Genomic DNA, 13,001 nt, shown 5'->3' with positions numbered 1-13,001 from the left:
GGGTCCCCTGAGACTTGTTTATACCTATTGTGGAATTGTCAAACAGAAATAGCTTCTATTTTCTATTGGGGGGGGGGAATAGAGTATAAACCAGTCTTGTATTGAAACACTCTAAAAATGAAATTCAACAATTTAAGATTTTAGTTAAAGCGACTATAGTGAAAAAATACAGAATGTTCTTAACTGAGATTAACATTATATAGTTAAATTAAATGTTTCCAGATAAAGCCTTGACAGATATGATTTGGAAACCAAATCTCTTAAAACTTTACTACATGCCTATACACTTGGCACAAAGAAGGCACTTAACAAATGCTTGTTTATTGTTGATTTATTGATATCAAGTTGTAATCTGGGTCATGCCCTCAACATTCTACTGAAAATGTTCTCAACCAGATCACTAATGATATCATCATCACTAAGTACAATGACCCTTTCTTAGTCCTCCTTCTCCTAGTGCAGTATTGTGTAAACAGAGCCAATGTGGAAATTGATTTGTTGTTTCTAGAAATGAAGGCTCCAATCCACCTGTGCCTTTCTGAAATATATACAAACTCCTTTAGTCTGGTTTATTTTTTTGGAGATTGAGAGGCAGCAGGACAGAATGGAAACTGGATTTGGAGTCCGGAGAGCCTGAATTCAAATCTGACTACTTACACTTTCTAATTGTATGACCACAAGTAATTAACTTTACCTCTTTGATTTCCAGCTTTCTTACCTCAACTGTCAAGAAGGAATGATCATAATACTCTAGCACAGGGGTGGGGAACCTTGGCTTCAAGGCCACATGTGGCCACTTAGGTCCTCAAGTGGGGCCCTTTGACTGAATCCAAACTTCACAGAACAAATCCCCTTAACAAAAGGATTTGTTCTGTAAAACTTGGACTCAAAAGGCTGCACCCAGGGACCTAGAAGGCCACATGTGGCCTCAAGGCCGCAGGTTCCCCCACCCCTGATACTGTACAGGTTTATTAGGAGGATGAGAAATCATTTATATAAAGTGCTTCACAAACTTTAAAACACTACAGAAATGTCAAATCCTGCCCCTACAAATTGAGATCAAATTATCTAATACATCTTCCATCTCATCACATGTTCTGGCTTCTTACCCTGAGCCTTAACTTATAAAGTTGTCATTCTATCCCCTCAGTGTCAAAACTTCCTTTTACAAAAAGTCCACTTTCACTGCCTTCATTTCATTTCACTCACTCATTTGCTCAGTCTCTTATAATCTGATTTAATATCTCCAACATTCTACTAAAAATGTTCTAAGATCGCTAATAGTATCCTCACTACAGAATACAATGATCCCTTTATAATTTTCAATTCTTCTTAACTTCTCGGCATCATTTGACATCATTGATCACTTTCTTATTCTTTATACCTCTTAACCCCTTGGGTATAATAATAATAATAACTACCATTTACAGAGTGCTTTAAGGTTTGAAAATTGCTTTGCAAATGTCATCTCATTTGATCCTCACAACAACACAAGGAGGTAAGCGCTATTATACTCTCCATTTTGCAGAGGAGAAAACTGAGACAGAAATTAAGTGACTTGCTCAGGTCTACACAGCTAGTAAATGGCTCAGTCTGGATCTGAATTCAGGTCTTTTTGATTCCAAGTCTTCTGTTCTATCCATAGGACTACCTAGCTACCTCATGTTGTTATACAACACTGTACACTCAGAGTTTTCATCCTTCCTCTCTGACTGCTTCAGTACTGTGTTCTTGCTGATTCCTTGTCCTCCTCCATCCCTTTAAAACATGTATGTCACCCAAAATAATGTCTTTACATTATCCCTCTTGGAGATTTTATCTATTTCTTTAGATGGCAGGCAGCGTAGTATAGTGGAAAGAACACTGTATTTGGAGTGGAAACTATCTCAGTTCCAATGCTAACTCTATTATTTATCTGTGTGACCTTGGACAAGTCACTTAACATCTTTGGAACTCAGGTTTATGATCTGTAAAATGAGAGAGTTGGAGGAGATGATCTCCAAGGACTTGTCTAGCTCTGAATCCTATGAACCTATTCAATTACGAACTCTATACATAAATCCAAATCTAATTTGACTCTGACCTCTGATATTTACTGTTTGGCCATGAACATCACTTACCTCATTTTCCTCATTTGTAAAGGGGCAATATTACCTATAGTATCTGCCTCACAAAGTCATTGTGAGGATCAAATGAAATAATGTTTGTAAAACATTTTGAAGACCTTAAATTGCTACATAAATGCCTATTTTGTTTGTATTATCACTGTTGTTGTTATATATCCACAACCTCAGCCTTTTCCTAGTGCTCTAGTTCCAAATTTCCAAAATCATACTGTATATTTCCAAAAACATACTGTATATGATCCAGTGACCCCTTAAACTCAACGTGTAAGTTTAAGCAACTCCACTGCTGATGAGTTCATCATCTCTATTCAAACTTGCCACTCCCCCTAACTTCTCTTTTTCATCAATCCAACCTTTTAGGTTCATGACTACAGAGGTATCTTTGACTCTTCCTTCTCCCTTACTACCCACCTTCATTCCATTGCCAAGTCCTGTGATTACTGCCGAGGCATTATGCTTCTGCTATTTCTCTAGAATTCATTTTCTCTTTGCACTTTCATTGCAATCACCCTATGTGAAGCCCCAATCTCTTCTTACCTGGACTGTGGTAATAAGGCAGCTTGGTGATACAGTGGATCAAGTGCTGTTTGGTGTCAGGAAGAAGTAATTTCAAATACTGCCTGATAAATTCACAAAGCTATGTGATTCTGGGAAAATTACTTATCCACTGCCTTGCTTCCCTGACCTGTAATATGAGGGGGTTGAACTGAATGGCCTCTTCCATTTCTAAATCTATGAATTGTTTCCTAGCAGGTATTTTTAGTTTATACTTTCTCTTTGCCCCCATTCTTCATAACATCATCTACATAGTAAATAAATGTGGGTATGTCATTCACCTGCTCAAAATCTTTCCCTGACTTCCCACTGACTCCCAAATAAAACATAAGTTCCTGAAAATGATATTCAAGGTCCTTCTAATTTGCCTCCAATTCATCGTTCCAGCCTTATCTCACTCTTCTTCCATTTGTGTATTCCATATTTGCAGTCAAAATGAATCATTCTTCATCCCCTATTTTTAATTTGCCTAATTTATCCCTATACTTTTGCTTGTACCCTGTCTCTATCTCTGCCTTTTGAAGTTCTTCCCAACCTTCAAGGCTCAACTAAAGTCCTATCTCTTCCTTAAAATCTTCCTTGCCCTCTTTAGCGAAAGATAAATTCTTTCTCTTCTATTTACTCCTAGTGCTTTGCCTGTATTTCTCCTAAGAGTTTATTATTTCCTTCAAGAGAAGACAGTTGTTTATACTTTCTCCCCATCTCAAAATTATTTTGTACTTTGAAAATATTTATTTTTTTATCTGTATATATATGCTGCTTTCCCCAGTAGAATATAAACTTCTTAAGGGTGAAAATTGTTTCATTTTGGTATTTGAGTCATCAGCATCTAGCACAATGACTGGCATATAGTAAGCATTTAAGGAATGTTTACTGAACTTAGTCAAATTGAATTATTATGTTGTCCTTTGACTTACAGTGATTCGGATATATGACTTTCTTCTCTATTAAACTGCAAACTCCCTGATAGCAAGGTCAGTGACATAGTTATCCACCTATGCCCAGTACCTAACACAGTATCTCATATGTAAGTACCCACATAATAAAACTAAATGAGAAAATGATACAACAGTGTAGGGCGGGATATGAATGCTTCTGAACAACAGGGAGATACCCTGTGCTATAACTCATTAACTTGTCCTAGACAGGCAACCAGAATTGGCAAGCTTGATATGAAAGTTACATAGAGGAGTTAAAATTTTAATTTGTACCCAAAAAATCCTTTAAGCCAATACTATTGAGAAAAAAGACCATTCCTGAATTTCCAAAGTACAGACATTTACTAATGGTCTCTAATCTACATATTGATCAACATATGTCCATCATAAGTATCTGAGGCTGGATTTGAACTCAGGTCTTCCCAATTCCAGGTCTAGAACTCTATCCACTGTGCCACCTAAGTGCCTCTGATTATGATAACAATAACTTACATTTAAGGTTTAAAAGTAGTTTCACATAAAAATGTTTCATATATGTATGTGTATATATATATATATATATATGTATGTACAATGTGTTTTCCTCATAACAACTCATGAAGTAAGGCAGATGCAAGTATCATCATCCCTATTTTACAATTTACAAATTAGGAAGCAGATGCTCAGAAAGGTTGAGTGACTTGCCCAAAGCCACATAACTAGTAAGTGTCAGAGGCGGGATTTGAACATTAGGTCTGACCAGACTCTAAGCTCAGAGCTCTTTTTATGAAGAATCTTTATAGTCATCTCCACTGCAACAGAAATGCTGAGAGAAGCAATCACAAGTAAATGAAAGTTCAATGCTTGGATACCCTCTGGTTTAATGCAAATAAAATGTATTGAAAAGTAAAGCACACCAACACCCCTTAATTCGTATTAAAAATCTTTCTATTTGCAGGCACTGCTGTACCAAAACAATGGGTCTATGAATGAATGGCAATTCCAAGCCTGGAATTGGAGGCAGATCAGCCATGGATCTCATTCATTACTAGATGTATCAGAACAACCTCATTGTGACAGTTTCTTTTAAAATCCAGCTCCATGAAATAGACTCAGGGTTAAGCATTAAGGTAAAGCAATATTGTCCATATTTTGAAAAAGAAAACAATCTTTTAATAACATTAATAGCATAGTAATAGTATTTAACAGTATTAATAGTATTTAATTGTAGCACAGCAAACCCTCTTTAGATTTGAGAGAAAGAGAGCTAGTCAATAGACTACTCTAAAGTAAAGCTCCCTGGTCTCCCTTCATTCATGGGTTTTATCTTCTCATATTTGGAAGAATTAGATTTAATATTAGAAAGTTATATTCAAATTACTTCCCACCACCAAAGGTTGAAGTCATCTTTTTTTTTATAGGAAATTAAGAGTATAGGTATAACTTCTACCTTTTTTTCCCCAAGATCTTGGTCAATAATGCCGAAGACAGAATATTAATTACTTAACTATTATTCTATTACCTCTATATGATGAACATCAAATAACAATCATTAAGTATCCTCGTGAACTTGAAGCTATGGGGAGAATTATGACAGTAAGATTAAGTCAAGTATTCACAATGCTTACAGGAAAGCCAGAAGCAGAAAGTATGTATTTTTAAATATGGTAATACTTTTATATTTAGTGTTATCAAAATTCAACAAGGTTTGTTGAAATCAGTCAGCCTAAGGTAATATAAAGTTTTATCTATAAACATCTTTAATATAACGGAAGCAAACATTTTATTTTTTGCCACTGTTATCATAGTTGTTAAATTAAGATGTTAGAGGTATGATGCATGGTTACTACTTTTTTTGTTTTTCATTGACTTTATAAAGGAAGAAAATGTAGATAAAATGTGTCTTTTTTTCCTTCAGAGAACTGAGTATAAAAGAAAAAATTTAGATAGAAATATGGAAAGACGTTCTGTTTTGTTATGTAGTATCTAAATATATGATGCAAAAGCTACTAAGATAATCATTATCATCATCATCATCATAGCTAGAGTAATAATTTTATGCCTCAATTTAGATCAGATAACACTAGAAATGTAACTGAGGCTCCTGAAATCTCAAGAACCAGATACCATTGGAAATCTTCATTGAATACAATTTTCAGAAATTATGTCCAATAATGAAACCTTAATTTCCTACAGACAAGCCACAGAGCTTTAAGCTATCAAGGAGAAAGCTGTGGCAAAATATATTGAGTTATTGCCATCCTAAAACATAAACTTAGTAGGATATTTGAAGCAATATATAGGCAATGTCAGACTTAATGGATACTTTTGGAACTGTAAAATAAACATAACAGATTTTAAAAGTATCCTGATAACCTTACATTAGTACTTCCTTACCCAAATGGAAGAAAAAGACTTAGAGACATTTTCAGAGCACGCAATAAAGAGGTTGAAACTCTACCGAAGTACTTTTTGAGCAAGAAGAAGTGACTTAAGCAAATAGCAAAAGCTGATAATAGATACATTCAATTAGATTTACTGAATGTCACTGAAAATGATTTGACTCTGTAAAGAGGCTAAAAACTAGCTAAGAGCCAAGAACAGAATCAGGTACAAGAACCAAAATAACAATACGTTGACAAAGAAACATCAAACAAATGGCTAAGTTATGTGGATTTATTTATGGAAACAGAGATTTATGATGGGATAATTCAGGACCAAGTCATCAGCAGCAGAAAGCACACTTGGGGATGTGGATGTAGATCAATGTGGATTATTCAATGAAATAGAGGAAACTGTAATACATTCAGGCAGACTGCAATAATTTAGCACCTACTAAGTAACTAGCAGACAGAATCTGGTAGTTGCAATCGCATATCAGAAGCTCACTATGTTTTATGGACTGATAAACAACAAATACTCATTCCACAATTACAGATCTTGAAATATTTTACAAAACTATATTGGAATGAGAGCATTATCACAGATCATAGTGCTGCCCACAATCACCCAAACATATCATTGATCCATAGAAAAAACTTAAGAACTATCATCTTTAATAGCTTGCCTCAGTTTCCTCACCTGTAAAATGAACTGGAGAAGGAAATGGCAAACCACTCCAGTGTTTTTCTTTACCAAGAAAACCCCAAATGGGGTCATAAAGAATCAGACATGACTGAAACAACTGAATAACAACAATATACCAAATACTCTCAATCTCTAAATTGCTTGGGATGTAAAGCTTTCAAAATTCAGAGATGTAGCAGAACAAATCAAAATAATGTGAGAATAGTATCAGGTACCTATCATCCCAGTCATCCTGTCTCCTACTGGCATTGGATCAAACATACTTTCAGTGAGTCTACAAAAGGTGAGTTTGCATCTTAATACTCTTTGAAGCAACTATCTTATACACCTGCACATGAGTCTGCCAAGTAGTAAATATAAAAGAATAATAGGAGGAGATAAATTTATCCTAGGACCATTTCTATGGGAATATCATCAAACAAGATGAGAATGAGTTTTCTCTAATAATGATGGCTGAGTCACTCATGTCTTGAGGTTTACCAAACACTTTATATACAATACTGTTTATGAGCCCCACAATAACCCTAAGAGGTATATGCTACAGATATCATTTCATAGATGGGAAACTAGCCTTGGGGGGGGGCAGGGATTAAGTGGTTTGCCCACAGTCTAGCCCACATCTGCTAAGTGTTAGAAGCAGGTTCTGAATCCAGGCCTTCTTGACTCCAAGGCCAGGACTCTCTGCACTAAAACACGCTATCTAACTTTTCTCTTCCCGCCCCCCCCCATACAGATCAGGATTCCGCTCTCTGCTCCTTATGAAACGGTGGAAGACTTTAACTTTTTGAAAAACTAGGGAAATTCTAATCTTGAATAGAGACCGTTGCACAAGCATATATAACATCTCCATCAAGAAAGTTTGACAAACAAGTGGGTTTGGGGCCCTGTGGGTTCTTTCAGGGATGTTTTCATAAGAGTACAAACTACTACCCTCAAGAATGGTATTCAAGAGCACAAATTACTTTCTTAATTTCACGTCCCAAGGCTTATTTCCTGGAGAGGGCAATTCAGTTAAAATAATAGCTCTATCCCCAAATTTGCTCCTTTAATAAACTGATTAAGGAGTTTATTTTTTCATATTATGACATATATGAATGAGTTTTCTTTTACATCATTGGATACTTCCGTAATTCTGAGCTTTTTACAATGTACTTAAAGGAAATGGGTGATTTTGCCCTCAAGATCTGAAGACCAATTATATATGCCAAAAAGTTTATGGTTATTTGAAATGAAGAATTTACCTGACTCAAAATCAAATAAGAAACTTCAGAGGTCCTCCCTCATGCTCCCATCTGATTTAAATAAAGAGTACAATGAATCCATGATCTTATGGGTGAGGACTGTTCACAAAATTTTAACATCTCAAGTGCTATCGATTGGTTATCATACATGAGTAACTTTTAGTACATCTTACTCTTCCCCACTCCCCCTTCTCCATTTAAATCACTTAGGAGAAATAAAAGACACTCTGCTGTTCATTTCTTACCAAACTGTCCACATCTATGCTGGAGTTTACAGCCCACTGCAAGGTACTCATGATATTCATGGCTAAAGTTAGAAGAATTCCAACTCGTCCTTCTCCATCACCTATAGGTTACAGAGAAAAAAAACCATTTTAGGTAATTCAATCATAAACAAGTACAGCATACATAATTAACAGAAGGAAAATTCTCTTGCACTGAGATATATTTTATTTCTATACCATCTATATGACCCAGTATCATCCTGTTATTTTATAGGTTTGATGAAAATAATCATATTATGATAAAATGATTTAGTTGCCCTCATTTTATGGATAGAACTCTGCTTTCTGTCACCTATACTCAAAATCTGGGAATGATCTTTGATTCATCAATCTTCATACATATCCACTTGCCAGGAAGTTGTGTTTATTCTTAAAAGCTTTTACATGAGAACTTTTCTGATCCAAATCTTGTTTTTGCCTCTACAACATCTCTCATATCCTTCCCCTTCTCTTCTTTCACACGACCACTATCTTAGTTTAGGTTACCATCATCCTTAGTTTCAGCTACTTCGATGACTACCTTACTGTTCATCTTGCTTCATGCTATACTCAAACCCATCCTCTACAAAACTGCCAAAAGTGACACTTTATGTAGCTCTGATTCCAATACTCTCTAACTCAGTAAACTTCAGTGCTCCTTAGTAATTTTAGGCAAAAATATAAGCCCCTCTATTTGTCATTTAAATATATTCCCACCCTAGACCCAACCTAATTTTCCATTTAAAAATTAAATGTTATATCATTTAACTTACTCTATGCTACTACCTAAATGACATTAACTTTTCCATATTTGGCACTCCACTTCCCATGTCCATGCCTTTAAAATGGCTGTTCCCCACGCCTAGAATATATCACATTTCTTTGAACCTCTAGTTTCCTTTAAGGCTAAGCATATGTGCTACCTTCTACCTCAAGCCTTTCCTAATTTCCCCAACTGTGTTTCCCAGTCCTGGCACTGAGCCTAGCAGAGAGTAGGGACATTAATAAGTGCTTGTTGGTTGAATGAATGAAAAAAAATCTTTTTCAATATCTCTTGAATTCATCCTGTCCTCTCCATTCTCATAGCTATCACCTTAATCTAGGCTCTGATCTGAACTACTAGTTCAGTCTGTTTCCTTATAATTTCTAGTCTGTTTCCTTATCTCCTTCCTTCCCACTCATCCAAATCTGACCACACACACACACACACACACGCACTTCTAACTCATCCTATATTCTTATCAGGACAATCTTCCTACAATTATAATTTCATCATGTCACATTTTTATTTATTAATTTATTATGAATTTCCATAGCCTCTCCGATGAGATCCAAACTCTTCTGCCTAGCTTTCAAGGGCATTATATAATTTTACCTAATTCTAGCTTCTCGGGTATTCTCTTTACTATTCATTCACCATAATCATTGCTACATTCACACTTTTGCTGATATCCTTCCTGAAAAGGCCTTCCTTCCTTTTCGAGGTCTAAGACCCACTAATCCTTTAAGATTCATGCCAAACCTCCACTGTTCTCTAAGCCTTCTGTGACAATGTCAGATCATTTCTATCTTTCCCCTTTCTTGTTTTCCTTTTGCAATCTGCACCATTTATTTTGGCTCTTGGTAATAATAATGAATGCAGTGTTTTGTTATCTACTACATATTATTCTCTAATTGCTTTTTGACTTAACTTTCCAACAGGACTTCAATATCCATAAGGGCACATATCAAATCATATAAATTTTTAATATTTCTCCAAAGTGTCTAATGCATGGTAGCATCTAACAAATGTCTATTTTGCTGATTTTTTTGGTCTCTTTCCCTTTTTTTCTTTTCATAAATATTATTTGCTATATCTGATGACTATCTAGAAGGAATGAAGGAAAAGGATAATAGGAACAATTCTGGTGATAAAAAAACAAAAGATATTAATAAAATTTTATTTAAAAATAACAAATGTTCAATTCAACTGAAACTACATGGCAGGTTTTTTGGAGTTTGATGTTACAATAGTGAGACTCTCTATGTCTACATATTTTATATGCATTTACCTCTCTCACTAGAATGTAAGCTCATTGTGAGCATGGATTGTTTCAGTCTTTGTACTTGTATCCCCATACCTAGCACAATATCTGGCACATAGTAGGAACTTAATAAATACTTGTTGATTCATTGATTGACTGATGCCTGCCTTTTTCTTGAACACTAGTTTCACATTACCAACTGCTTCCAGGGCACCTCTTCCTCCATGTACTAGAAAACTTGCCAACTCAACATCTCCAAAACAGATTTCATTTCCCCTAAATAAATAGGCAGTTCCTACTATCATGCTTTCATTTATTCTAGGCCCTTTGCCTAGCATACTGAAAAACCTATCAATTTCTGAAAACCCAATTCAAAGCTTCCTCTTTTTTAATTTCTATAGCCAGATATAATCTCTACCTAATTTGAACCCCCAAAGCACTTTGTACTACATTTGAAAATAAGTATATTCTACCATATATCATAATAATTTGGGTTTTTAACATGTCTTCTACTAAATTGTGAACTTCTTAGGGACAGAAAATGGTCATACTTATCTTGGTAATTCTTAAAGTTCATTTCATAGTAAGATGTGTTACTGAATAAAAGTGTATAACTGATTGAATTTTTCATTCTTAAGTAATTAGTTATAGTAAGTTACTGCTTTAGTTTCTTCATATTTTTCTTCTACATTAGATGACTACCTATCATACATTCATTCAACAGATGCTTATAAGTTACAATTATATAAATATATAAGTGCATGTTTTTAATGTGTTAATTACAAATAGTATTCAGGGTACTGTGCTCAACCTTGGAAGAAAAGACAAACTTTATGAGGTTGCTTGGTGGTACAACGGATAGAGTATGAGACATGGAATCAGGAAGACATGAGTTCAAAACCAGTTTCAGATACTTCCAAGCTGTGTGACCCTGGGCAAGTCACTTAGCCCTGTTTGCCTGAGTTTCTTCATCTGTAAAAATGGGGATAATGATAGCACTTACCTCCAAGGTTGCTATGAAGATCAAATGAGATAATTATAAAACTCTTAGCGCAGTGCCTGGCACGTGGTAATGCTGTATAAATATTAGCTATTATTTGTTACTATTTTTAGACATTACTATTGCTCTAATACAGTACACAGTCTAGCAAGGGGATATAACAACTTGGCTAATGTGAACATTACCCTATCGTAAACACATTGGAGACTTGTAAGACAATGTGCACTGTGAGGTTTCTGAATTATGTTGCTGAAAATGATATGCCTGTGGGAAAGAAAAATGTGTCTACTCAGTGCCTTCTATAGGGTAATGGAAAGGAAAGCCAGTCATTTGGTATTTATATGCACTGTACCTTTCCAGAGGAGAGAACCTTACTATAGCCCCATTGTCAATCTGGTGCCTGTTTTTAATTCAACTCTCTATTTGTTTTAAGATAAAACTTACCTAGGGCCCCCAAAATATCCCTGCAAAAACAGTAACCAGGAATAGAACAAAATATGGCTTTGAAAAATATGTAATTTATATTTAATGGTTTAAAGAATCTTATCTGATGTAATCTACTTCCCAAATATACTTTTTAAGATCATTTTAAAACAAAATTGAAAAAAGCTGGACAAATGTTTTGGCTCATAAGAAGCATTCTAACTCTTAAAAAACAAAAAAAAAGTTGCCTAAAATTATCCTGTAGCTTACATATCAGTCACATTCCTTTTGTTGCATTTCCCAAGAAATTATTCCTACCTTGAGATTGACTTCATTTGACAGTTCATACAATAATTCTTTGATGAATCTTATTTTGTTTTGGTCTAGACCTGTGGCTTAATCAGTGTGGGGTAGTCTGAGTGTGGAAACTCCCTTTGCTGATATAGTCATTAAGAGTTACTTTGGGCACTTAAAGGGTCACCCGCGCAGGGCCACCCAGCTAATAATATGTGTCAGAGTCAGAATTTGAACCCAGGCTTGACTTCTTTCCACTAGGTCATGCTCCCTCTCTTAATGTATTTTATCTTCTGGGAACTAAAATATCGCACAACAAAAATTTCTAGATAAATTGGTTTTATGTTTATTATAAAATATTTTTGTTTTTAATCCAAATATCTTAAAAGTACAGGTACTTCTATATAATAGAAAATAATGTTTTAGTAAATGAGAAAATATAAACACCATACAGAATCAGATGCTCATATTTCAACTGAATTGCATTTTATAATATTTTTCTTCTTCAAATCATGTAAACCTTACATTAAGATTATTTTATTTGTTTCTGTTGAAAAGTAAAGTATTAAGCTATAATTTTCAACAGTCTAATTTCTGATATTTTAGTGTAACAGTTTACAGGGCAAAAAATAACAGCATCTTTTTTTTTCCTTAAACACTTTGGAGCTTCTATCTTTGATCAGCTTAAACTTCTTCAATGAAAAAAACTTAGCCTTACTGCGCAGCCAGGAAACTGTGTTTTTGTGTAGTAACTAGTATGTAAAGTGGCACAGTGAATAGATAGCTGAGCCTTGAGTCAGGAAGACCTGAGTTCAAATCCATCCTCAGGCTCTTTCTACTTATGTGACTCTAGGTAAGTTACTTAACCTCTTTCTGCCTCAGTTTCCTCAACTGCAAAATGGTGACAATAATAGCACTTACATCTGAGGGCTGTTGTGAAGATCAAATATATGATATTTGTAAAGCTCTTAACACACTGCCTGACACATAGTAGGGACCATATCAATGCTTATTACATTCCCTAACTAGAATACTGGATTGGTAATCAAATAAGTTCTTTTCTAGTCACTG

The 13,001-nt window shown here is 35.0% G+C and overlaps 1 protein-coding gene across 6 annotated transcripts in view; it reads right to left on the bottom strand.

Annotated features, from left to right (window-relative positions):
• CFTR (cystic fibrosis transmembrane conductance regulator) overlaps positions 1 to 13,001 on the bottom strand; it is a 233,898-nt gene that overhangs the window by 48,382 nt on the left and 172,515 nt on the right. For all 6 annotated transcript variants that reach the window (XM_027845011.1, XM_027845012.1, XM_027845015.1 and 3 more), the window contains one exon: positions 8,172 to 8,272. In XM_027845011.1, coding sequence (XP_027700812.1) covers positions 8,172 to 8,272 — 101 coding nt within the window. The remainder of the gene's footprint in view (positions 1 to 8,171; positions 8,273 to 13,001) is intronic.

This window comes from Vombatus ursinus, unplaced genomic scaffold (genome assembly GCF_900497805.2).
Source record: "Vombatus ursinus unplaced genomic scaffold, bare-nosed wombat genome assembly UNPS02014946.1, whole genome shotgun sequence".
Taxonomy (NCBI): Eukaryota; Metazoa; Chordata; class Mammalia; order Diprotodontia; family Vombatidae; genus Vombatus; species Vombatus ursinus.
The sequence above is the reverse complement of the archived record's forward strand: the minus strand, read 5'-3'. Positions and strand labels throughout refer to the sequence as shown.